This window comes from Haematobia irritans, chromosome 5 (assembly GCF_050003625.1).
Source record: "Haematobia irritans isolate KBUSLIRL chromosome 5, ASM5000362v1, whole genome shotgun sequence".
NCBI classification, from domain to species: Eukaryota; Metazoa; Arthropoda; class Insecta; order Diptera; family Muscidae; genus Haematobia; species Haematobia irritans.
Genome location: NC_134401.1, coordinates 136,149,947 through 136,174,671, shown reverse-complemented (window position 1 = coordinate 136,174,671; position 24,725 = coordinate 136,149,947). Strand labels below are relative to the sequence as shown.

At 27.6% G+C, this 24,725-nt stretch overlaps 1 protein-coding gene and 1 long non-coding RNA gene across 4 annotated transcripts in view; one reads left to right on the top strand and one right to left on the bottom strand.

Annotated features, from left to right (window-relative positions):
* The window catches only part of shn (zinc finger protein schnurri), a 239,578-nt gene extending 223,779 nt beyond the window's left edge, over positions 1-15,799 (bottom strand). The window contains exons 1-2 of one of the 3 annotated variants that reach the window (XM_075313247.1): positions 15,342-15,799; positions 6,603-8,556 (exon numbers count right to left, since the gene is read on the bottom strand). In XM_075313247.1, the coding sequence (XP_075169362.1) occupies positions 6,603-6,633 (31 nt within the window). In that variant the 5' untranslated portion in view covers positions 6,634-8,556; positions 15,342-15,799. The remainder of the gene's footprint in view (positions 1-6,602; positions 8,557-15,341) is intronic. The other 2 variants (XM_075313248.1, XM_075313249.1) reach the window with 2 other exon arrangements.
* LOC142241487 (uncharacterized) overlaps positions 1-15,873 on the top strand; it is a 206,783-nt gene extending 190,910 nt beyond the window's left edge. Inside the window, exon 3 of the long non-coding RNA XR_012723652.1 lies at positions 15,741-15,873. This is a non-coding gene — a long non-coding RNA (uncharacterized LOC142241487). The remainder of the gene's footprint in view (positions 1-15,740) is intronic.
* The last annotated feature ends 8,852 nt before the right edge of the window (positions 15,874-24,725 follow it).

Here is a 24,725-nt window from a genome sequence, read left to right as displayed (position 1 = left end):
CCGTAAGGTAAAACGTAGATCTTTTATATGCTTAAAGCTTTTCCAAATTTGGAAAGTAAATTTTCGACTTTTCAAAATTTTGAAAAATTTGATTTTCGACCATGGCTATGCGAACTACAGTGATGCTGGGATATAATCCCAGTTGAATGAAAGACCAAACAGTTTTTCAGCGTTGATTTATCCCCTCTCAAAGCTTTTCAATGTGGTTTCACTGGTTGCTTGATAAGAGAGAAGTTTACCACGTTTAATATCACAATGGGCTGAATAGTCTAAGTGAGCCAAAAATAACGGGCTGCTACAATAACAAACTTAGCCTTCGTTTCCTTTGTATCCTAGGATAGAATGAAGTCTCTAGTAACGAGTTCGTTCAAATCCAAAACCTGCGAACCGGGTTGGTTTGAAACTCCCAGATTTTGCTTACAAATCTAAGCGTTTGAAACGGCTATGCCGGTTATTAAAAAAGCACTGGCTGCAGTTTTAGATTTGTCCGTCATTTTAGAGGTGAGTGAAGTCGACTTTACAAAAACCAGTTATTATTGATCACACTATCTGGATGAGCGTGATTTTTATCGGTTGTATTGTGCGCAAGAATAGTAATCTCTTTCTCTATGGCTGCATTCCGTTTCCGGTCCATAGAAAAGCATACGCATCCTTCACTGCCAAATTTTCCACGAATGTACTCATTTACCGCACCCATGTTGTTGTACCACCACTAAATGCCCTAGAGCCAAAAGGAAGTTAATTCGAGAGCACCCCCCAAAAATCAGAATTTCGTTGAAAATCCACTCAAAAAAAAAATATATATATATGAAAAATTTATTTTGGACAAACATCCTCAAATATGTGCCCTAGAGGCAAAGGGAGGTTACTTCGTGACCATGCCCAAAAAATCGAAATATCAATGAAAATCTTCAAAAAGTACAAAAAAAAAAAAAAAAAGATTTTTGGCCCTTAAATATGCGTCCTAGAGCCAAAAAAGGTTTCTATAGACATTTTGACAAAATTTTTCTTTAGAAATAAAATTTTGACAAAATTTACAAAAGAAATAAAATTTTTGTTTTCTTGTTTTCGTTTTGTTTTTTTTTTTATTGTTGGTTTGTACTTCAATCATATTTGTTGTTTTGATCTCAGCTTAAAAACCATTGCGTTGACTTGACTACAAGAGTAGCTTAACCAATAGAGGAAAAGAATATTTGTCAAATTTATTTGGTCAAAGCCCTATACACCGAAAGAATTCTCTTCGTTAATTTTACGAAGAATTCTTCATTAACTATTCTTCGTGAATTCTTCATTAAAATAACGAAAATTTCGTTCATTTTCGTAAATTTTACGAAGAACATTTTACGAATATACGAAACTTCTACGAAATATTCTACATTAACTTTTCTTCGTAAAAAGTTCGTACTTTTAACGAAACTTTCTTCATATTTCATGAATTTTGTGAAGAAGTTTTTACGAATATTTTACGAAACATTCTGCGTTAAAATTTCTTCATAAAAAGTACGAAACATTTTCTTTGAAATAACGAAGAAGTTTCATTGTAGTTTTAAAATTTCCGTTCGCGACATAAAATTGTCTTTTATAATGAGCTTGAGTGTATTCCTTTATTCTATTTTTTTATGCAAGTCTATGCTACTTCTCATTTGGGTGATAGAGCGCTATGAATAAAAGTGAAGCAATAAAACTAAAAATTATTAAAAAACTTAAGATGTAAAGTAGTGATGTCATTTTTCACACTTGTAACTACAACCAAATGCACTTTCGACTGTAAATTTTTTTCTAAAAGTTCGAACATTTTTGAAAAAAAAGTACGAAAGTTTTTCATAAAAAGTACGAAACATTTTCATAAAAAGAACGAAATTGTTTCATAAAAAGTACGAAGATTTTTCATAAAAAGTACGAAGATTCTTCATAAAAAGTACGAATTTTTTTCTTACAAAGTACGAAAATTTTGGAAGAACTTTTCTTCGTAAAAAGTACGAAATATTTCGTACTTTTAATGAAAAGTTTCTTTGGTTGTAAAACAATGACAAATTTCGTACTTTTAACGAAATTTTTCGTTCTTTTTACGAAGAAAATTCTTTCGGTGTAGACTGCAAGATGGTTGTATGGACGCACGTTACGGAATTACCACATTCCTCATCAGCATCCTCTACTTCCAGCAAAACTATCAACAAATTATTGGAATAAATTCGGGTAGTTCACTAAACCCAAAGTGAACCACACTTGAACCTTCCGAAAAAAAGGTTTAAGATAGTCGGCTTTTGCCAAATTAAATCTTTGTATTTGTTTGAAATCTTTCTCTTTTCCTTTGGCAGTGTCAAATCATCGATTTGAGTGCAGTTGGCTGGGTTTTATTTGAGCGTGCTTCCTCTTACTTAATTCGTTTTGTTTTTTTATTGTTGGTTTTTTGAGATTTTGACAAAATTTTTCTATAGAAATACAATTTTGACAAAATTTTTTTTGAAATAAAATTTTGAGAAAATTTTCTATAAAAATCCTATCAAAAATAAAATGTTGAAAAAATTTTTCTACAGAAATAAAATGTTAACAAAATTTTTTAAGAACTAAAATTTTGACAAATTTTTCTCTAGAAACAAAGTTTCGAGAAAATTTTCTATAGAAATAAAATTTTGACAAACATTTTTATAGAAATAAAATTTTCTATAGAAATAAAATTTAAAAAAAAATCTATAGAAATAAAATTTTAACAAAAACTTCTATAGAAATATAATTTTCACAAAATTTTCTATTGTCTATAGAACTAAAATTTTGACAAAATTTTCTATTAAAAAATTTTGAGAAAATTTTCTATCGAATCAAAACTTTTAGAAAGCTTCCCTTCAACTAAAATTTTTAGAAAATTTTCTACAGAAATACAATTTTGAAAAAATTTTCTATAGAAATAAAATTTCGAGAAAATTTTCTATATAGATAAAATTTTGACAAATTTTTCTATAGAGATAAAATTTTGGAAAAATTTTCTATAGAAATAAAATTTTAACAAAATTTCCTATAGAAATAAAATTTTAACAAAATTTCATATAGAAATAAAATTTTAACAAAATTTCCTATAGGAATAAATAAAACTTTGACAACATTGTATGTAGAAACAAAATTTTTGACAAATTTTTCTATAAAAATAAAACTAACAAAATTTCCAATAGAAATAAAATTTTGACAAAATTTTCAATAGAAATACAATTTTGAGAAAATTTGCTATAGAAAAAAAGTTGTGAGAAAATTTTCTATAGAAATAAAATTTTGACAAAATTTTCTATAGAAAAAAAAAATTGACAAAAATTTTTATAGAAATAAAATGTTGACAAAATTTTCTATAGATAAAATTAAAAAAAGAAAAAAATTCTATAGAAATAAAATTTTGACCAAATTTTCTGTTATAAAATTTTTAAAAAATTTTTTTATCGAACTAAAACTTTTACAAAACTTCCCTTCAAATATTCTAAAATATTTAGAATATTTTCTGCAGAAATAAAATTATGACATTTTCTATACATAAAATATTGACAAAATTGTCTATAGAGATAAAATTTTGACAAAATTTTCTATAAAATTTTCTATAGAAATAAAATTTAGACAAAATTTTCTATAGAAATACAATTTTTACAAAATTTCCTATAGAAATAAAATTTTAACAAAATTTCCTATAGGAATAAAATAAAATTTTCACAACATTTTCTATAGAAACAAAATTTTTGACAAAATTTTCTATAAAAATAAAACTAACAAAATTTCCAATAGAAATAAAATTTTGACAAAATTTTCTATAGAAATACAATTTTGAGAAAATTTGCTATAGAAAAAAAGTTGTCAGAAAATTTTCTATAGAAATAAAATTTTGACAAAATTTTCTATAGAAATAAAATTTAAAAAAAAAATCTCTGGAAGTAAAACTTTGACCAAATTTTCTATTATAAAATTTTTAAAATATTTTTTATCGAACTAAAACTTTTACGAAACTTCCCTTCAACTAAAATTTGTAGAATATTTTCTGCAGAAATAAAATTATGACAAAATTTTCTATACATAAAATATTGACAAAATTTTCTATAGACATAAAGTTTTGAGTAAATTTTCTATAGAAATAAAATTGTGATAAAATTTTCTATAGAAATAAAATTTTGACAAAATTTTTTATAAAGAAGTAAAATTTTGACAGAATTTTCTATAGAAATAAAATTTTGAGAAAATTGTTCGTAGAAATAAAATTTTGAGAAAATTGTTTGTAGAAATAAAATTTTGACAAAATTTTCTATAGAGATAAAATTTTGACAAAGTTTTCTATAGAGATAAAATTTTGACAACATTTTCTATAGAGATAAAATTGTGACAACATTTTCTATAGAGATAAAATTTTGACAACATTTTCTATAGAGATAAAATTTTGACAAAATTTTCTATAAAGATAAAATTTTGACAATATTTTCTATAGAGATAAAATTTTGACAAAATTTTCTATAGAGATAAAATTTTGAAAAAATTTTCTACAGAAATAAAATTTTGACAAAAATTTTTATAGAAATAAAATTTTGACAAAATTTGCTATAGAAATAAAATTAAAAAAAGAAAAAAAAATCTTTAGAAATAAAATTTTCACAAAATTTTTCTATTTTCTATAGAACTAATATTTTGACAAAATTTTCTATTATACATTTTGAGAAAATTTTTTACGAACTAAAACTTTTAGAAAACTTCCCTTCAACTAAAATTTTTAGAAAATTTTCTACAAAAAATTTTGACAACATTTTCTATACATAAAATTTTGACAAAATTTTCTATAGAAATAAAGTTTTGAGAAAATTATCTATAGAAATAAAATTTTGAAAAAAATCTATAGAAATAAAATTATGACAAAACTTTTTGTAGAAATAAACTTTGACAAAATTGTCTACAGGTGTAAAATTTTGACAAAATTTTCTATAGATATAAAGTTTTGACAAAATTTTCTATAGAAATAAAATTTTCACAAAATTTTCTATTTTCTACCAAACTAAAATTTTCACAAAAATTTCTATTATACAATTTTTGAGAAAAATTTCTATTAAACTAAAACGGAGGAATGAGGTAATTCCGAAACGTGCGTCCATCCAACCATCTTGCAGTCTATAGGGCTTTGCCCAAATAAATTTGACGAACATTCTTTCCCTCTGTTGGTTGAGCTACACTTGTAGTTTAGTCAATGTATGGTTTTAAGCTGTAATAAAAACAACAACAATGATTAAACTAAAACTTTAAGAAAACTTCCCTTCAACTAAAATTTTTAGAAAATTTTCTACAGAAATAAAATTTTGACAAAATTTTCTATAGAAATAAAATTTTGTGAAAATGTTCTATAGAAATAAAATTTTGTGCAAATGTTCTATAAAAATAAAATTTTGACAAATTTTTCTATGGAGATAAAATTTTGACAAATTTTTCTATAGAGATAAAATTTTGGCAAAAATTTCTATAGAAATAAAATTAAAAAAGAAAAAAAAAATCTGAAGAAATAAAATTTTAACAAAAATTTCTATCGAAATAAAATTTTCACAGAATTTTCTATTTTTTATAGAACTCAAATTTTGACAGAATTTTCTATTATAAAATTTTGAGAAAATTTTTTATCGAACTAAAACTTTTAGAAAACTTCCCTTCAATTAAAATTTTTAGAAAAATTTCTACAGAAATAAAATTTTGACAAAATTTTCTATACATAAAATTTTTCTATAAAAATAATTCTATAGAAATAAAATTGTGAGAAAATTTTTTGTTGAAATAAAATTTTCACAAAATTTTCTATAGGGATAAAATTTTGACAAACTTTTGTATAGAGATAAAATTGTGACAAAATTTTCGATAGATATGAAATTTTGGTAAAATTTTCTATAGAAATAAATGTAGAGCTATAAATTTTTGAAAATTTTCTATAGAGCTGAAATGTGTAGAAATATTTCTTTAGAAATAAAGTTTTGACAAAATTTGACAAAATTTTCTATAGAAATAAAATTTTGACAAAATTTTCCATAGAAATAAAATTTTGGAAAAATTTTCTATAGAAATAAAATTTTGACAAAATTTTCTATAGAAATTAAATTTTGACAAAATTTTCCATAGAAATAAAATTTTGACAAAATTTTTTATAGAAATAAAATTTTGACAAATTTTTCGATAGAAATAAAATTTTGAAAAATTTTTCTGCAAAAATATTCTATAGAACTAAAATGTTGAAAAAATTTTCTATAGAAATACAATTTTTCTATAGAAATAGAAATTTTTGCAAAATTTTATTTCTATACAAAATTTTGTCGAAATTTTTATTTCTATAGAAATAACATTTTGCAAAAATGTTCTATAGAACTAAAATGTTGAAAAAATTTTCTACAGAAATAAATTTTTCAGACATTTTCCTATAGAAATAAAATTTTGGCAAAATAAGATTTTTGTTTGTTTGGTAGTTTTTTCGTAAAAAAATTCTCTATGTTATGGTAGTTTAATTTTTAGCTCGAATGGGTAACCGTGATGGGATTCCCTTCCCAGTTCTTAGAATATGCAACAAACACAAAAACAACATAAATGTAAAAGGAAAATCAACTTGTACTTACTTCCTCTAGCGCTTCCTTTACGTTTGGCCATATTTCCGTATTGGTCGGGTCGTGTAGGTAGAAGTATGAGATGAAGGCTTGTACTACTTAGCCAATTACTCGATGTCGTTGTTTAAATATGTTTGTATATATATATACAACCTCTTGTATATATATACTGAAGTATATATAGATGCGGTAGTATATGTTTGTGTTGAAATAAATCCAGGAAAACAAAAAACGTATAAAATCACTTGGCAAAATAAAGTCGTTGGTTGTAGCTGGTGTTGAGTTGAGTGGTATTTTCTCCTTAGATTCTTGACAATATTTAATGGGTATTATATTGGTGTTATTCAATGGAACTGGAGAATATAAAATGTTGGCCACTTTCGACGATGTTGGATAGGGCTTGGTAGAAGTGAATTTTTTTCTCCTCGTAATTTTCTACTAAGAATTTTTATGTTGATATTTTTTTGTGGGATGTTCTTGTTGTTGTTTTTTTTTGTTTGCTCCAAGGTTAATGCGTTGTTTGGTAAATTTATTTATACTGGCTTCTCGTAGGTTATAGGAGAATTTCTGCTTTCATAAACTGGATTCCATTTTCAATTAAAATGGGTCTAAAAGCAAAGCTAGCTCAAGCAACAGAGTCCTGTATTTTTGTTGATTTTGTTTTTATGGTAAAATGATTTTCTTCCCTTGCCTTTCCCCACTAGTTTCTCCAGTCAACTTTGGCCATGGCAGAGGTTATATCGATTTGGATGGTATTGATGATTTGTTGCTATTATCGTTTCGATTGCCACTTTAAGCCATAATAAAATAGACCCACAATTCTTTGGCTCCTTAGCTGTTTCAATTTCTGGTATTGGTAGGGATTTTGCCATTGATATCCTTGAAATTTTGGCTCATACATTACGTTGGTATTTGGTATTGGTCCGCTTAAGGGGGTGGGGTAGGGGCGTTGGGGGTGTTCTCTAATAAAAAATTAAAAACGTAGAAGATTCTCGGTTGTTTTGCGGCGAAACGATGGAGACAGGGGTTTTGGTTGACAGACCCTTTTTTGTTGCTAATGATAATGACACTGGTCCTATGGCTCTGAGTTTGGCGGTGTGGTTGACGTTGATGGGTGTCCTTGATGCTAAACAATAGCGAAAATGTAAAGGAAACCAAAAACCATACGACTGTCGCTTTCTAGATGGCTTTATTTAGTTCTATGTTTTTTTTTTTGGTTTGTTGGGAGGTGGTTACATTGTTTTCAATGGCCTGGATATGGAATATCGTTGTTCTTGTTTCTTTGTGGTTTTGTTTTTTTTTTTGGTTTGCGATTCCTTAAGCCATCTCTAAGGAATTTTTGTTTATTTGTGCTTTATCGAGGGCTATCCTGTCCTTTTGTTTGTTTGTATAAAAGAAATTTTGTCTTACATTTCCATGACTTTTGTAAAGAGAAATCTGTTTATGTAGCCTTTTTCTTTCTATTTCTTAAAGGATTTCCATAATTTTATATTTCTTAGAAAACCTTGGCGTAAAGATTCTCTAGATCTCTATAGGAGGTATAATGTATAATGCCACACAGATTGTTATAAATGTGTTTGTATTTGAAATGATTTTTTTTTTGTGTAAAAAGAGGTCCTTTCTCCCCGCCAAACAAAAAAGTGTTAATGATATGTTTGTGTTGCCTTTTGTTAGCTCCTTGCGCTCCTTCTCAGTATTGATGTCGTTGTCCTTAGGCTCTGTGTGTGTGTTTTTTTGTTGTTGTATATTTTTGGTCTTATGTTAATGGCTTATTTCCTTTGTAGATGTTAGTTGTGTATGTGTGTGTGTTTATCTATTGTGGGTTGTTTCTAACAACTGAATCCTTGATTAACTCATTTGTCTGACATGTTTTTTGAAAGTTTTTAGAGATTTTACTAAAAAGTATTTATTTGTTTTTGCTTTTTTTTCTTGTGGAGTCCTTCAAGGACTTTTTTGTTGATCTAATCTAAAAGATAAAAATTTTTTTAATTGTTTTAAGGGATTTTATACACAATTATTTAATTTTCTTATTTTGTTTAGATATAAATATTTAACTTTATATATGTTAGCTCATTTTATTCATAGACCCTACTTTTGAAAATAGGAAAAAATCCCCTTAACTCTCAACCATAAGTAGTAATATATCATATATGAATATTTTTGTTTTGTTTTCAAATTTAACATTACAAAAATGAGGCTAAGCTAAATTGAGAAGTCTATCAGGATGTGAGATAAAGAGATAAAGACCATAACCTTTATTTTGTATATCCGTTAATTTGAAATATTACAAGTATATAAAGCCCAAAGTTCGTTCGGTCCCAATCATAAATATCCACCACCATGAATCAAATACGTATGATGGTTCCCTCATCGTAGCGGGTAACTTAAAATTTTGTAGAATTTCAGGTGGATTCTAAACAAAAAAAAACATACTACATACTTCAAGAAGATCGATTCAAATGATAGGTTTTCCGAAGTTAAATTTAAAGTTTCTACTTATGAAGACTTTATCAGATTCTGGAACCATTTTTGTTTGAGGTTTATAGGATCTTTAAACAAGAAAATGATGCAATAACACCTACATGTGAAATCTAAATTCTGTATATTTTTACCTACTTTATTTGAGTAAAAAAAGTATATATAAGTTTGGCCAGGCCGAATCTTATGTACCCTCCACCATGGATTGCGTAGAAACTTCTACGAAAGAATGTCATCCACAATCGAATTACTTGGGTTGTGGTATCTTAAAACTTCTTAACATCGATTTCTAAATTGTGAGTTAGTCCATATGATTATGGACTTATATGGAGCACTTTTGGCATGGTTCTTAAATATAATATACTACCACAACGTACAAAATTTCAACCAGATCGGATGAATTTTGCTTCTCCAAAAGGCACCGGAGGTCAAATCTGGGGATCGGTTTATATGGGGGCTATACATAATTATGGACTGATATGAACCAATTCCTGCATGGTTGTTGGATACCATATACTAACATCACGTACCAAATTTAAACCGAATCGCATTAATTTTGCTCTTCCAAGGGGCTTCGGAGGTCAAATCTGGGGACCGGTTTATATGGGGGCTATATATAATTATGGACCGATTTCGACAAATTTTTGCATGGGTGTTTGAGGCCATATATTAACACCACGTACCAAATTTCAGATGAATTTTGGTATTCAAAGAGGCTCCAGAGGTCAAATATATAATTATGGAGTGATGTGGACCAATTTTTGCATTGTCATTAGAGACCATATACTAACACCATGTACCAAATTTAAACCGGATCGGGTGAATTTTGCTCTTCCAAGGGGCTCCGGAGGTCAAATCTGGTGATCGGTTTATGTGGGGACTATATATTATTATGGACCGATGTGGACCAATTTTTGCATGGCCATTGGAGACCATATACTTACATCATGTACCAAATTTCAGCCGGATCGGATGAAATTTGCCTCTCTTAGAGGCTCCGCAAGCCAAATCGGGGGATCGGTTTATATGGGGGCTATATATAATTATTGACCGATGTGAACCAATTTTTGCACGGTTGTTAGAGATCATATGCTGACACCATGTACCAAATTCCAGCCGGATCGGATGAAATTTGCTTCTCTTAGAGGCTCCGCAAGCCAAATTTAGGGGTCCATTAATATGGGGGCTATACGTAAAAGTGGACCGATATGGTCCATTTGCAATACCATCCTACCTACATTAACAACAACTACGTGTGCCAGGTTTCAAGTCGATAGCTTGTTTCATTCGGAAGTTATCGTGATTTCAACAGACGGACGGACGGACAGACAGGCGGACGGACGGACATGCTCAGATCGACTCAGAATTTCACCACGACCCAGAATATATATACTTTATGGGGTCTTAGAGCAATATTTCGATGTGTTACAAACGGAATGACAAAGTGAATATACCCCCATCCTAACAGGTTGGCTGATAAATCCCCGGTCTGACACATAGATGGCGCCGCTAGTATTAAGTGCATATTATTTTTATATAGTACCAACCTTCAAATGATTCGTGTCAAAATTTGACGTCTATAAGTCAATTAGTTTGTGAGATAGAGCGTCTTTTGTGAAGCAACTTTCGTTATTGTGAAAAAAAAAATGGAAAAAAAGGAATTTCGTGTTTTGATAAAATACTGTTTTCTGAAGGGGAAAAATACGGTGGAAGCAAAAACTTGACTTGATAATGAGTTTCCAGACTCTGCCCCAGGGAAATCAACAATAATTGATTGGTATGCAAAATTCAAGCGTGGTGAAATGAGCACGGAGGACGGTGAACGCAGTGGACGCCCGAAGAGGTGGTTACCGACGAAAACATCAAAAAAACCCACAAAATGATTTTGAATGACCGTAAAATGAAGTTGATCGAGATAGCAGAGGCCTTAGAGATATCAAAGGAACGTGTTGGTCATATCATTCATCAATATATGGATATGCGGAAGCTCTGTGCAAAATGGGTGCCGCGCGAGCTCACATTTGACCAAAAACAACAACGTGTTGATGATTCTGAGCGGTGTTTGCGGCTGTTACATCGTAATACACCCGAGTTTTTCCGTCGATATGTGACAATGGATGAAACATTGCTCCATTACTACACTCCTGAGTCCAATCGACAGTCGGCTGAGTGGACAGCGACCGGTGAACCGTCTCCGAAGCGTGGAAAGACTCAAAAGTCCGCTGGCAAAGTAATGGCCTCTGTTTTTTGGGATGCGCATGGAATAATTTTTATCGATTATCTTGAGAAAGGAAAAACCATCAACAGTGACTATTATATGTCATTATTGGAGTATTTGAAGGTCGAAATCGCGGCAAAACGGCCCCATATGAAGAAGAAAAAAGCGTTGTTCCACCAAGACAACGCACCGTGCCACAAGTCATTGAGAACGATGGCAAAAATTCATGAATTGGGCTTCGAATTGCTTCCCCACCCACCGTATTCTCCAGATCTGGCCCCCAGCGACTTTTTCTTGTTCTCAGACATCAAAAAGATGCTCGCAGGGAAAAAATTTGGCTGCAATGAAGAGGTGATCGCCGAAACTGAGGCCTATTTTGAGGCAAAGCCGAAGGAGTACTACCAAAATGGTATCAAACAATTGGAAGGTCGTTATAATCGTTGTATCGCTTTTGAAGGGAACTATGTTGAATAATAAAAATGAATTTTGACAAAAAAAAAAATGTGTTTTTCTTTGTTAGACCGGGGACTTATCAGCCAACCTGTTACATCGGGCTGCCACCTAACCTAACCTGCTACTTATGCAGACTATATCAGATTCTGGAACCATTTTTGTTTGAGGTTTAGATGAATCTTAAACAAGGAAATGATGCCTAGATGTGAAATCTAAATTCTGTAAATTTTTATCTATTTTATTTGAGTCAAAAAAAAAAAGTCTGGAAATTTTACTTTTATTTTGGAGAAATTTTGATGAGCTGTTCGCACAGAAAAAAAAATATTTTTGTTTTCAATCACAAAATTAATTGATCTAATTGTTTTTTAATTGAAATGTCTGCAATCACAGAAATGATAGTATTAATAACCAAAGTCAATTAAAAAATTAATTGATACAATCAATTTTTGTTTCAATTAAAAATTTTGTTGAACTAATTAAATTTTTCATTGAATATTTTTTAAAAATCAATTAAAAAATATGTGGAAAATTTTTGGTGTTATTTTTTTTCTGTGCGCCTTCTCTCTATTCAAGTGATGAAATCGGCATATCGGTCTATATAGAGGTTAAAGCGTGATTTTTAATAAATTTAACCCTTTCAGACCCAATGATGCCCATGAGCAACATCTCATATCTCTAATAAAGGTGGATGGAGAGAATTGAAACTTCACAGGAGTCTTTAAAAACCAATATTCGATTTCAGTAAACAACATAGTTTTCCCGTAGCGGAAAAAAATCGGGCACGAAAGGGTTAACTTCCCTATGTTAGAAAATGAGGTTATTTAATTTTCGATATCTGTTGGAGAAGAGTACTCCATACTATCCCCATTGGAAAATTACTTTATGTTCTCGGATTACATTGAATTTTTCTGGGATCCAACGCGGTGCATTGGTTAGCATATCCACCTTGAATACAAAATATCATGGGTTTAATTCCAGTTTCGACCAAACACCAAAAAGCATGTTGGATTATCTCTTCTCAGTAATAACTACTGGAGACATTTCCGAGTGTTTCAAAGCTTCTCTAAGTGATCTGCATTCTCATTTCCTAACCTAACTTATACTTGGGGTGATTTTGAAAGTTACCCCCACCATATATTTCGAAGAATGGTATTCGTTTTTTTGTCACTTTTCTTTAAGTATTCATAAATTTGAAGTTTGCTGTAGCTATTGAAGAGGGAGGCCCTGAGGAAATAATAGCGAATTTGTATTGGACCAGGTGCCCGGGGACTTAGTTTATAAAAAAATAATTTCGTTAAAAGAATATAACATTTAACAAATATGTTAAACATTTGAGAGGACTAAGTTTTTATGAAAAATTTCGTGCAAGGGATGTACATTTCATACATTTAATGAAAAGTTTTTTTTTTTTGTAAAACAATGCCATTTTCAATTCTATCTACGAAGAGAATTCTTTCGGTGTACTTTGTATTTAATGCAATTTGAATGGTTTAGAAACCAGACCTTCCATTTATGGACTTTCACGTAACGGTTTTTTTTTTGTATCACAATATGACAAAAAGGTGGCGCAAATTTTGTAAAAAGGTCATACACCTTTTATGGCACATGTTCTCGGATTACATTGACTTTTTCGGGAATCCAACGTGGTGCATTGGTTAGCATACCCGCCTTGAATACAAAATGTCATGGGTTCAATCCCAGTTTCGACCAACCAGACCAGTTTCCCGCTGTCCTGTGTCCTCTTTATGATCTCCCTTCTGAGATTCTAGTGCTATTAGCTGCGAAACAAACAAAGTTTACATATTTTTACTCTTCCTATGGTTGAGAATATCAAAGGGGATTTTCTATGGGTTCCCACATAGAAATTTCTTTGACAAAACGGTTGTTTTTTGTTTGTTTTAGGTTTCTGTCTTTTAGTTTATTCACTTGTTGTTGTTGTAGTTTTTGTTTTTTTTTTTTGTTTTCATCCTGCAAACGATTACACAAAGGATATACTTTTCCGCGCGTGTTTTGAAAACAAATTTCATACATTTCCGTCTGACATTTTTTTTGTTTGCTTTTCCACCACATTTTTAGTCTGGCTTATTATTCTCATTTTAGGTGAGGTTGAGTCCTTAGGGAGAGCTTTGATGGTAAAACTAAATCCTCTGACAAAAAAAAAACAAAAACCAAAAGACTTTGACATAAGGACCTGGTTTATTTCCTTATGGCAAATAACTTTCGTCTTTCACTTTGCTCTCGTTCTCTTCTCTTTTTTTCTCAGTCATTCTAATTTTTCTCTGTGCTCTGAATTCCTTTGATTCGATTTGTATTTGTTTTTTTTTTGTTTTTGTTTTCACTAAACATTATTTTTATTATCCTTATTGAAATGTAAAAAAAACCTTCATTGAATGTTGTAGATGCTCTCTTTGTTTTTATGCTTTTGTTTTTGAAATACACTCACTCACACACACACACACAAATGTAATCAGGGGGTGTATGTTTGTAAAGCAGGTCCTTTGTATTAAAAAAACGCGATTCAAAAATGCTTTTGAAAAAGAGGGCAGACAAAGACTGAGACAGAGAGAATGAGAATGAGAGAGAAACAAGGATTCTCTTTTATATGATTATGGGTGTGTGTTTGTATGAAAGAATACCGTTTTTTGTATTTGCGTTTTTTTCTCATTCTTTTGCTTTGTGGTTATTAAAGGGCTTTGTATTTTTTTTTATAATGACAGAGTTTAAGGGTAAACATTAAAGTTCTCTCAACTTTGGAGTATCTTATGGGAGATTCTTTTCCTATCTCCAGCCCCCCCCCTGAGAGGGTTCTCTTGATACAAACATCCAACAACTTGTAGACCATTTTAGAACTTTTGCTTTAAGAATTTCAATTTTTTTTTGTTTTTTTTTTTGTCGTATGCTTTGATAGTAAATGGTCGTTTGTGTGTGTGTGTGTGTGTCTCAATGATTGTACACAGCTTCTTTGTGGTGTATGAGAATTCCCTAGCGATGTTGGCCGGATATGTTACACTTGCATTTTGTGTGTGTGTGTGTGCGTATGTCTATTTTGTTAAGAGTATGTATGTTGGTATTTCCATATGCAGGGGAGACTAAATGTCTTTGGTGTTTTGATGACCTCTCAGATGGCAGAATAAGATGCCGTAAAAGGTGATTTTGATTTTATTAGAACTTTAGGAAAAGGCATGGTTTAACGGAACATGACTAATACACAAGTAATAAAAAATTTTAGAAATAAAAAAAAAACAAGTTTTTTATATATAAAAATTCAAAAATTGTTTGGTTAACGTATACGTTTTTTTTTTAACAAAAAAAATAATTTTTAATTTTTCTTAAAAAAAAATAATTTTTAATTTTTATTTTTTTTATTTTGTAAGTTTAGGGAAGGCATGATTTAAACGAAACAAGAATACACACAAGTAATAAAAATTTTAAAAATAAAATAAAATCTTAATTTTTATTATATTTAAACATTTTTAAAATTTTCAGTTTTTAACATTAATAAAAAAATCATAATTTTTATTATATATAATTTTTTTAATGGTTCACGTATATGTTTTTTCTGTATTATTATTATTTGTTTTTAATTTTTAAAAATACACCACCTTTTTATTTTCTTGATTTTTAATAAAAATTCTATTTTTTTTTCTTATATTATTTTTTCAATTTTTTCCCGCACTCGTAATACAATTAATAACCGAAAACATAACTAAAATCACTAATTAAAACAAAGATATATATTTTTTTAATATTCTATTTTTAATTTCCATTCACCAGAAGCTGTTATCAATTATTTTTCTTAATTATAGAAAACAAAAATTTCTTAATTTATTTGCAATAATAAACACGTTTTTTGATTTTCATTTTATTTCACATTTTTTTTGCATTCTGCTAATGCAGCGTTCTTGTTTTTTTTTGACGATTTACTTGTGAAGTGAATTTGTGTTTGTATATTTTTTTTTATTTTGTTTATTATTTTTTTTGTTCTCTTTTTTTTCTTTTAGCGTTCTATGCCGTAATGTATCCGCACGTACGTCCTTCTCTAACAACGACAAGCGACGAACAAAGCGCGCTATAGTTGGCCACTCACATAGTATTTGGCAAACTAAATGAGTGTATGCAAGCTCATCATTCTGTGGGGCAAGTAAAACAAAAACAATAACAACAATATGAAGCTCCAAAACAAGCAACTGGCCAAAATCAACAACAAAACAATTATCTCTCACCTCATAGACTTCAAGAGTTTTTGGGTAAGTAAAAGTCATGGGTTTCTCTTTTTAGGTTTTGGAAAATGAAATGAGAGAACACAACGAAAAAAGAGAACATGCCTCTTGGTCTTTTTCGTAAGGTTTCTCTTATATTTGGCTTCTCTTTTTTTTCTATACTAATTGTAAGAGCTTATGATTTAAAGAGAATTTTATGCTAACGCTTAATATAAATGAAAATTTGGCGGTTGTTTTTTTTGTGTATTTTACTTTACACATTATTTTGTGTAAGGTTAGGGTCTATGGAAATTTGTTGAAACCCTGCCATGTACAGTGGTTAAAAACCACAATATTGGGAAAGAACATTTTTGGGTTTTGTGAATCCCCAAAAAATTACGAGGGATCCCTTTCATATTTCGTGACTAGAGAACAAAAACAAATATTAATCATAGAAAATAGTTTAGTCAAAATATTTATTTATATTTTTTGATGCGTTTGAACCAATTGTCGAAGCTTTTTTGCCACTTTGATTAAGGCATCTCCAAAACGTACATTATCAACCGCATCTTCAGGTGTCGAAAAACGTTGACCTCTCATTGTATTTTTTACGTACGGAAAAGAAGTCAATCGGTGTCATTATTTCTAAAGATTTTTTTTTTATTTCTATAGAAAATTTTGCCAAAACTTTATTTCTATAGAAAATTTTGTCAAAATTTTATTTCTATAGAAAATTTTGTCAAAATTTTATTTCTATAGAAATTTAGTCCAAATTTTATTTCTATAGAAAATGTTGTCAAAATTTTATTCCTATAGAAAATTCTGTCAAAATTTTATTTTTATAGAAAATTTTTTAAAAATTTTATTTCTATAGAAAATGTTGGCAAAATTTTATTTCTATAGAAAATTTTGTCAAGATTTTATTGCTATAAAAAATTTTGTCAAGATTTTACTTCTTTTTTGAAAATGTTGTCAAAATTTCATTTCTATAGAAAATTTTGTCAAAATTTCATTTCTATGGAAATATTTGTCAAAGTTGTATTTCCATAGACAATTTTGTCACAATTTTTTGTCTATAGAAAAATTTGTCAAAATTTTATTTCCAGAGAAAATTTTATTTCTATAGAAAATTATATTTCTATAGAAATTTTTTTCAAAATTTTATTTCTATAGAAAATTTGTCAAAATTTTATTTCCATAAAAAATTTTGTCAAAATTTTATTTCTATAGAAAATTTTGTCAGAATTTTATTTCTATAGAAAATTTTGTCAAAATTTTATTTCTTCGGAAAATTTTGTCAAAATTTCATTTCTATAGAAAATTTTGTCAAAATTTTATTTCTATAGAAAATTTTGTCAACATTTTATTTATATAGAAAATTTTGTCACAATTTTATTTCTATAGAAAATTTTTTCAAAATTTTATTTCCAGAGAAAATTTTATTTCTATAGAAAATTTTTTCAAAATTTTATTTCTATTTTGTTAAAATTTTTTTTCTATAGAATATTTTGTCAAAATTTTACTTCTATAGAAAATTTTGTCAAAATTTTATTTCTATAGACTTGCAGAACGAACAGCATCACACGAACTCACATACAAAATCCCAGAAGATGGTTAAAACAAGTCAATAATCGATTGTTTCTATGACCTCAAGCCGAACAAAATTAATAATCAGAATAAACATAAAATAGGTCAACAACACTCAAAAATATTTTTTAAAAAATTTCATTTCTATAGAATATTTTGTCAAAATTTTATTTCTATAGAAAATTTTGTCAAAATTTTATTTCTATAGAAAATTTTGTCAAAATTTTATTTCTTTAGACAATTTTGTCAAAATTTTATTTCTATAGAAATTTTTGTTTAAATATTATTTCTATAGAAACTTTTGTTCAAATTTTATTTCTATAGAAAATTGTGTCACAATTTTATTTTATAGAATATTTTGTTAAAATTTTATTTCTACAGAAAATTTTGTCAACATTTTATTTCTATAGAAAATTGTGTCACAATTTTATTTTATAGAACATTTTGTTAAAATTTTATTTCTATAGAGAATTTGGCCAAAATTTTATTTTTATAGAAAATTGTGTCACAATTTTTGTTAAAAATTTTATTTCTATAGAAAATTTTGTCAAAAATTTATTTCTATAGAAAATTTTGTCAAAATTTTATTTCTTTAGACAATTTTGTCAAAATTTTATTTCTATAGAAATTTTTGTTTAAATTTTATTTCTATAGAAATTTTTGTTTAAATTTTATTTCTATAGAAAATTTTGTCCAAATTTTATTTCTATAGAAATTTTTGTCAAAATTTTATTTCTATAGAAAATTTTGTCAAAATTTTATTTCTATAGAAAATTTTTTAAAAATTTTATTTCTATAGAAAATGTTGGCAAAATTTTATTGCTATAAAAAATTTTGTCAAGATTTTACTTCTTTTTTGAAAATGTTGTCAAAATTTCATTTCTATAGAAAATTTTGTCAAAATTTCATTTCTATGGAAATATTTGTCAAAGTTGTATTTCCATAGACAATTTTGTCACAATTGTCAAAATTTGTCAAAATTTTATTTCCAGAGAAAATTTTATTTCTATAGAAAATTATATTTCTATAGAAATTTTTTTCAAAATTTTATTTCTATAGAAAATTTGTCAAAATTTTATTTCCATAAAAAATTTTGTCAAAATTTTATTTCTATAGAAAATTTGTCAAAATTTTATTTCCATAAAAAATTTTGTCAAAATTTTATTTCTATAGAAAATTTTGTCAAAATTTTATTTCTATAGAAAATTTTGTCAACATTTTATTTATATAGAAAATTTTGTCACAATTTTATTTCTATAGAAAATTTTTTCTAAATTTTATTTCCAGAGAAAATTTTATTTCTATAGAAAATTTTTTCAAAATTTTATTTCTATTTTGTTAAAATTTTTTTTCTATAGAATATTTTGTCAAAATTTTACTTCTATAGAAAATTTTGTCAAAATTTTATTTCTATAGACTTGCAGAACGAACAGCATCACACGAACTCACATACAAAATCCCAGAAGATGGTTAGTGGCACTAACCGAAATATTGGAAATAAATATTAAAACAAGTCAATAATCGATTGTTTCTATGACCTCAAGCCGAACAAAATTAATAATCAGAATAAACATAAAATAGGTCAACAACACTCAAAAATATTTTTTAAAAAATTTCATTTCTATAGAATATTTTGTCAAAATTTAATTTTGATAGAAAATTTTCTCAAAATTTTCAATTCTATAGAAAATGTTGTCAAAATTTTATTTCTATAGAAAATTTTGTCAAAATTTTATTTCTTTAGACAATTTTGTCAAAATTTTATTTCTATAGAAATTTTTGTTTAAATTTTATTTCTATAGAAACTTTTGTTCAAATTTTATTTCTATAGAAAATTGTGTCACAATTTTATTTTATAGAATATTTTGTTAAAATTTTATTTCTACAGAAAATTTTGTCAACATTTTATTTCTATAGAAAATTGTGTCACAATTTTATTTTATAGAACATTTTGTTAAAATTTTATTTCTATAGAGAATTTGGTCAAAATTTTATTTTTATAGAAAATTGTGTCACAATTTTTGTTAAAAATTTTATTTCTATAGAAAATTTTGTCAAAAATTTATTTCTATAGAAAATTTTGTCAAAATTTTATTTCTTTAGACAATTTTGTCAAAATTTTATTTCTATAGAAATTTTTGTTTAAATTTTATTTCTATAGAAATTTTTGTTTAAATTTTATTTCTATAGAAAATTTTGTCCAAATTTTATTTCTATAGAAATTTTTGTCAAAATTTTATTTCTATAGAAAATTTTGTCAAAATTTTATTTCTATAGAAAAATTTTTCAAAGTTTTATTTCTATAGAAAATTTTGTCAAAATTTTATTCCTATAGAAAATTTTGTCAAATGTTTATTTCTATGGAAAATTGTGTCAAAATTTATTTCTATAGACAATTTTGTCCAAATTTTATTTCTATAGAAAATTTTGTCCAAATTTTATTTCTATAGAAAATTTTGTCCAAATTTTATTTCTATAGAAAATTTTGTCAAAATTTTATTTCTATAGAAAATTTTGTAAAAATTTTATTTCTATAGAAAATTTTATCAAAATTTTATTTCTATGGAATATTTATTATTTCTATAGAAAATTTTGTCAAATGTTTACTTCTATGGGAAATTTTGTCAAAATTTTATATCTATAGAAAATTTTGTCAAAATTTTATTCCTATAGAAAATTTTGTCAAATGTTTATTTCTATGGAAAATTTTCTCAAAATTTTATATCTATAGACAATTTTGTCCAAATTTTTTTTCTGTAGAAAATTTTGTCTAAATTTTGTTTCTATGATTTTTATCTCATAATCTCGGCTGTAGGTCTATAAATTAAACTCGAAATTGTTGGTTTCTAGTTTTTTATTTTCCGATATTTCGGTTGACTTCGTCAGACCGTTTTCAAGGCTACAATTTACAAAATTAAACAAAAGTTAATTACAAAATTCACAAATTAAAGTTAAACTATTGTCATTTACATTTTATCCGATGTCTTGTTACTTCGCTGTCTGGTTTTCTACTGGTGATCAATTTCTCCTGTGTTTTTGTATCGTATGTCGATATATTCTCGCGCAGTTCTCAATATCTTTTTTATAGTTTATTCTCTCGTTAGTGGGAGTGTTAATTATGTGTAACATTTCCAGAGTAAATCTTCGTCTGTAGTTGTTTTCCTTGCATAGGATTTCTACGTTATTAAAGTTAGGTTTGTGACCAGTCAATGTACAGTGGGCCGCAAATTTTGTTTCTATAGAAAAATTTGTCAAAATTTTATTTCTATAGAAAATTTTGTCAACATTTTATTTCTATAGAAAATTTTGTCCAAATTTTATTTCTATAGAGAATTTTGTCAAAATTTTATTTCTATAGAAAAATTTGTCAAAATTTTATTTCTATAGAAAATTTTGTCAAAATTTTATTTCTATAGAAAATTTTGTCAAAATTTTATTTCTATAGAAAAATTTGTTAAAATTTTATTCCTATTGAAAATTTTGTCAAATGTTTATTTCTATAGAAAATTTTGTCAAAATCTTATAGAAGATTTTGTCAAAATTTTATTTCTATAGAAAATTTTTTCAATTTTTTATTTCTATAGAAAATTTTTCAAAATTTTATTCCTATAGAAAATTTTGTAAAATGTTTATTTTTATGGAAAATTTTGTCAAAATTTTATTCCTATAGAAAATTTTGTCTAAATTTTATTTCTATAGACAATTTTGTCCAAATTTTATTTCTATAGAAAATTTTGTCAAAATTTTATTGTATAGAAAATTTTGACAGGATTTTATTTCTATACAAAATTTGTTCAACATTTTATTTCTATAGAAAATTTTGTCAAAATTTATTTCTATAGAAAATTTTGTAAACATTTTATTTTTATAGAAAATTTTGTCAAAATTTTATTTCTATGGAAAATTTTGTCAAAATTTCATTTCTATAGAAAATTTTGTCAAAATTTCATTTCTATACAGATATTTGTCAAAGTTTTATTTCTATAGAAAATTTTGTCACAATTTTATTTCTATAGAAAAATTTGTCAAAATTTTATTTCTATAGAAAATTTTGTCCATTTTTTTTTCTATAGAAAATTTTGTCCAAATTTTATTTCTATAGAAAATTTTGTCCAAATTTTATATCTGTAGAAAATTTTGTCAAAATTTTATTCCTATAGAAAATTTTGTCAAAATTTTATTGCTATAAAAAATTTGTTAAAATTTTATTTCTATAGACAGTTTTGTCCAAATTTTATTTCTATAGAAAATTTTGTCAAAATTTTATTTCTATAGAAAATTTTTTCAAAATTTTATTTCTATAGAAAATTTTGTCAAAATTTTGTTTCTATAGAGAATTGTGTCACAATTTTATTTTATAGAACATTTTGTTAAAATTTTATTTCTATAGAATTTTTTTTTTTAAATTTTATTTCTATAGAAAATTTTTTCAAAATGTTATTTCTATAGAAAATTTTTTCAAAATTTTTTTTCTATAGAAAATTTTGTCAATTTTTTTTTCTATAGAAAGTTTTGTCAAAATTTTATTTCTAAAGAAAATTTTGTCAAAATTTTATTTCTATGGAAAATTATGTCAAAGTTTTATTTCTATAAAAAACTACCAAAATGTTTATTCTATAAAAATTTTTGTCAAAATGTTTGTTCTATAGAAAATTTTGCCAAAGTGTGCAGAAACGTTCTGAGTACGTATTACCTCAAAAATGTTAAGCTTAACGATAATCACCAAATAAAAAAGGTAATCGTTGTATAGCTTTTAGTAATGCGGAATGCATTATACGTGGGACTTTTGTTATACACTTTCTGCCCTTAGAAATAAGTCAACGAAACTTTATTTTAATTCATGTAAATTAGTTGATGTTTGACATATTTCCTTATTTTCATTATTTTGGTTTCACCAAATAGTTCACATTTTGTTTAAGTTATTAAATTTTACTTAAATTGTGTACTTGACTTTTTAAAAAAATACTTTTTTTAATTGTGCCCGCCATGTTTAGCGCTAAAAATATTTAAAAAAAATTGAACTCCAGTTTTTTAGTTAACATTTTCTAAAATACATTTTGTAATGAAAACATACCGATTACAGCTTGAGTTTTTAATGTAAAAACTTTTTTTTAGTTAATTCTTCCCATAAAATAGTTTACATTCTTTCCATAAAAATGTTTATTTTTTTCTGACATACTATATGTATACCAGTATGAAATTGGTAATACTTTGTGTCATCTACCCTGTATATCAATAACATGGAGACTTGGCTCGTGCGTTCATTTGAATTTGGTTCAGGAACACAGAGTATATTTATCGGGGACTAAAGTTTGTGATTATAGGCACGAGAAATCTTTTATACTTCAGCGCCATCCAATGTTGCATAGAGAAAAAGATTTGTGTTGTTGCGCCATCTATTGACGACTAGTAAACAATTGAGTGCATGTTGATGGTAATTGGCTTCGCTAGAGCAATAGCAATTGCTTATAGAAACCAACAGATGTCAACAGATGATTTGTCATTAATTAAATTAATCATGCAAACATATACAGAGTTGCTGATATGTAATACAACTAAGTGAAACACTATATATTTTTTTCTTGTAATTTAGTGTTTAAAAGCAAACAATTTTGATAATAATATAAAATTTTGAAATCAGTTTTTGATTTGTTCGAATGGGACATTCTTTGGCATGAATTAGGGCCTTCAAAGCAATCACACTGAAGTGGTTCTGCTGTATTTGGGTCCAATCCCGTTTTAAGATGATGGACACTTGGCCCCAGGCACAAAAGTCGCACGGATTGATATTTTTATTATTGGTCATTGTGTGGTAGAAATGAAATGTGGGACCCCATATTTAAGCCATTTTTGGTTGACGCATGTTGTTTACGGATGGTGCAGGTTCTATGATAAGAAGTTAATGTCTTTTACGGAAGTGAGGTAAATGCACACTCCTCAAGCACAGTTTGAAATGCATATGGGCGGAGTTTGAATTATACACACAATAGTCATCCACTATACCATTAATTGGAGTAGAGTCTCATACATGGATAACATAATTCTCTCCTTTAAATTAAAAATTTAAACAAATTAATATTTTTGTTATTTTCTCTTCGCGGCAAAACTGTTTGTTTGGAAAAATCAATCAATAGAGAATTTCTATGATAAAAGGTTGACATCGTCCACGGGAAGTGAGAAAAATATAAAGGACACTCACTCGCATATCAATGCACCACGGTGGGAGCCACCGTGGTGCATTGGTTAGCATGCCCGCCTTGCATACCCAAGGTCGTGGGTTCGATTCCTGCTTCGACCGAACACCAAAAAGTTTTTCAGCGGTGGATTATCCCACCTCAGTAATGCTGGTGACATTTCTGAGGGTTTCAAAACTTCTCTAAGTGGTTTCACTGCAATGTGGAATGCCGTTCGGACTCGGATATAAAAAGGAGGTCCCTTGTCATTGAGCTTAACATGGAATCGGACAGCACTCAGTGATAAGAGAGAAGTTCACCAATGTGGTATCACAATGGACTGAATAGTCTAAGTGAGCCTGCTACATCGGGCTGCCACCTAACCTAACCTAACATATCAATTGTTTACTCCTCAAGCACAGCTTGAAGTGCATACACGAGTGCAGTTTCAATTGCACACACGATCGCAGTTTGAAATGCACCCACGAGCACAATTTGATTTACACCCACTATACAATTAATCTGATTAAATTGCCGTAGAGTCCAGGTATGGGAAAAAATAATTCTCTCCTTCCAGAAAAAAAAAACTAGAAAAATTAATATGTACCGTATGTAATTTTCTCATATTTGGAAGAAAACAGAGGAAGTAATTTAATAGAGACCCACTCGCAGAACGATTGTCTAATTAAATGCACACTCAAGCGAAGCTCAAAATGCTCACACGAGCGCAGTTTGAATTTCACGCTATTTTGCCATACGATATACCACAAACTCTGTTGAATTGTAGTAGAGTCTATATACATGGAAAAATTAATTGCCGGCTTTCAAACAAAATTTTAGAAGCAATTTCCTTTTCGCTACAAAAAAGTTTGTTTGGAAGAAAACTAGAGAAATTCTATGATAAAAAGTTGACGTCTTTCTTGGGAAGTGAAAATAGTTTAATGGAGATCATCTCGATTATTTAAATGCACCCTCAAGTACAGTTTGAAATGTGTACCCAAGCCGAGTTTGAAATGCCCCTGGGCTG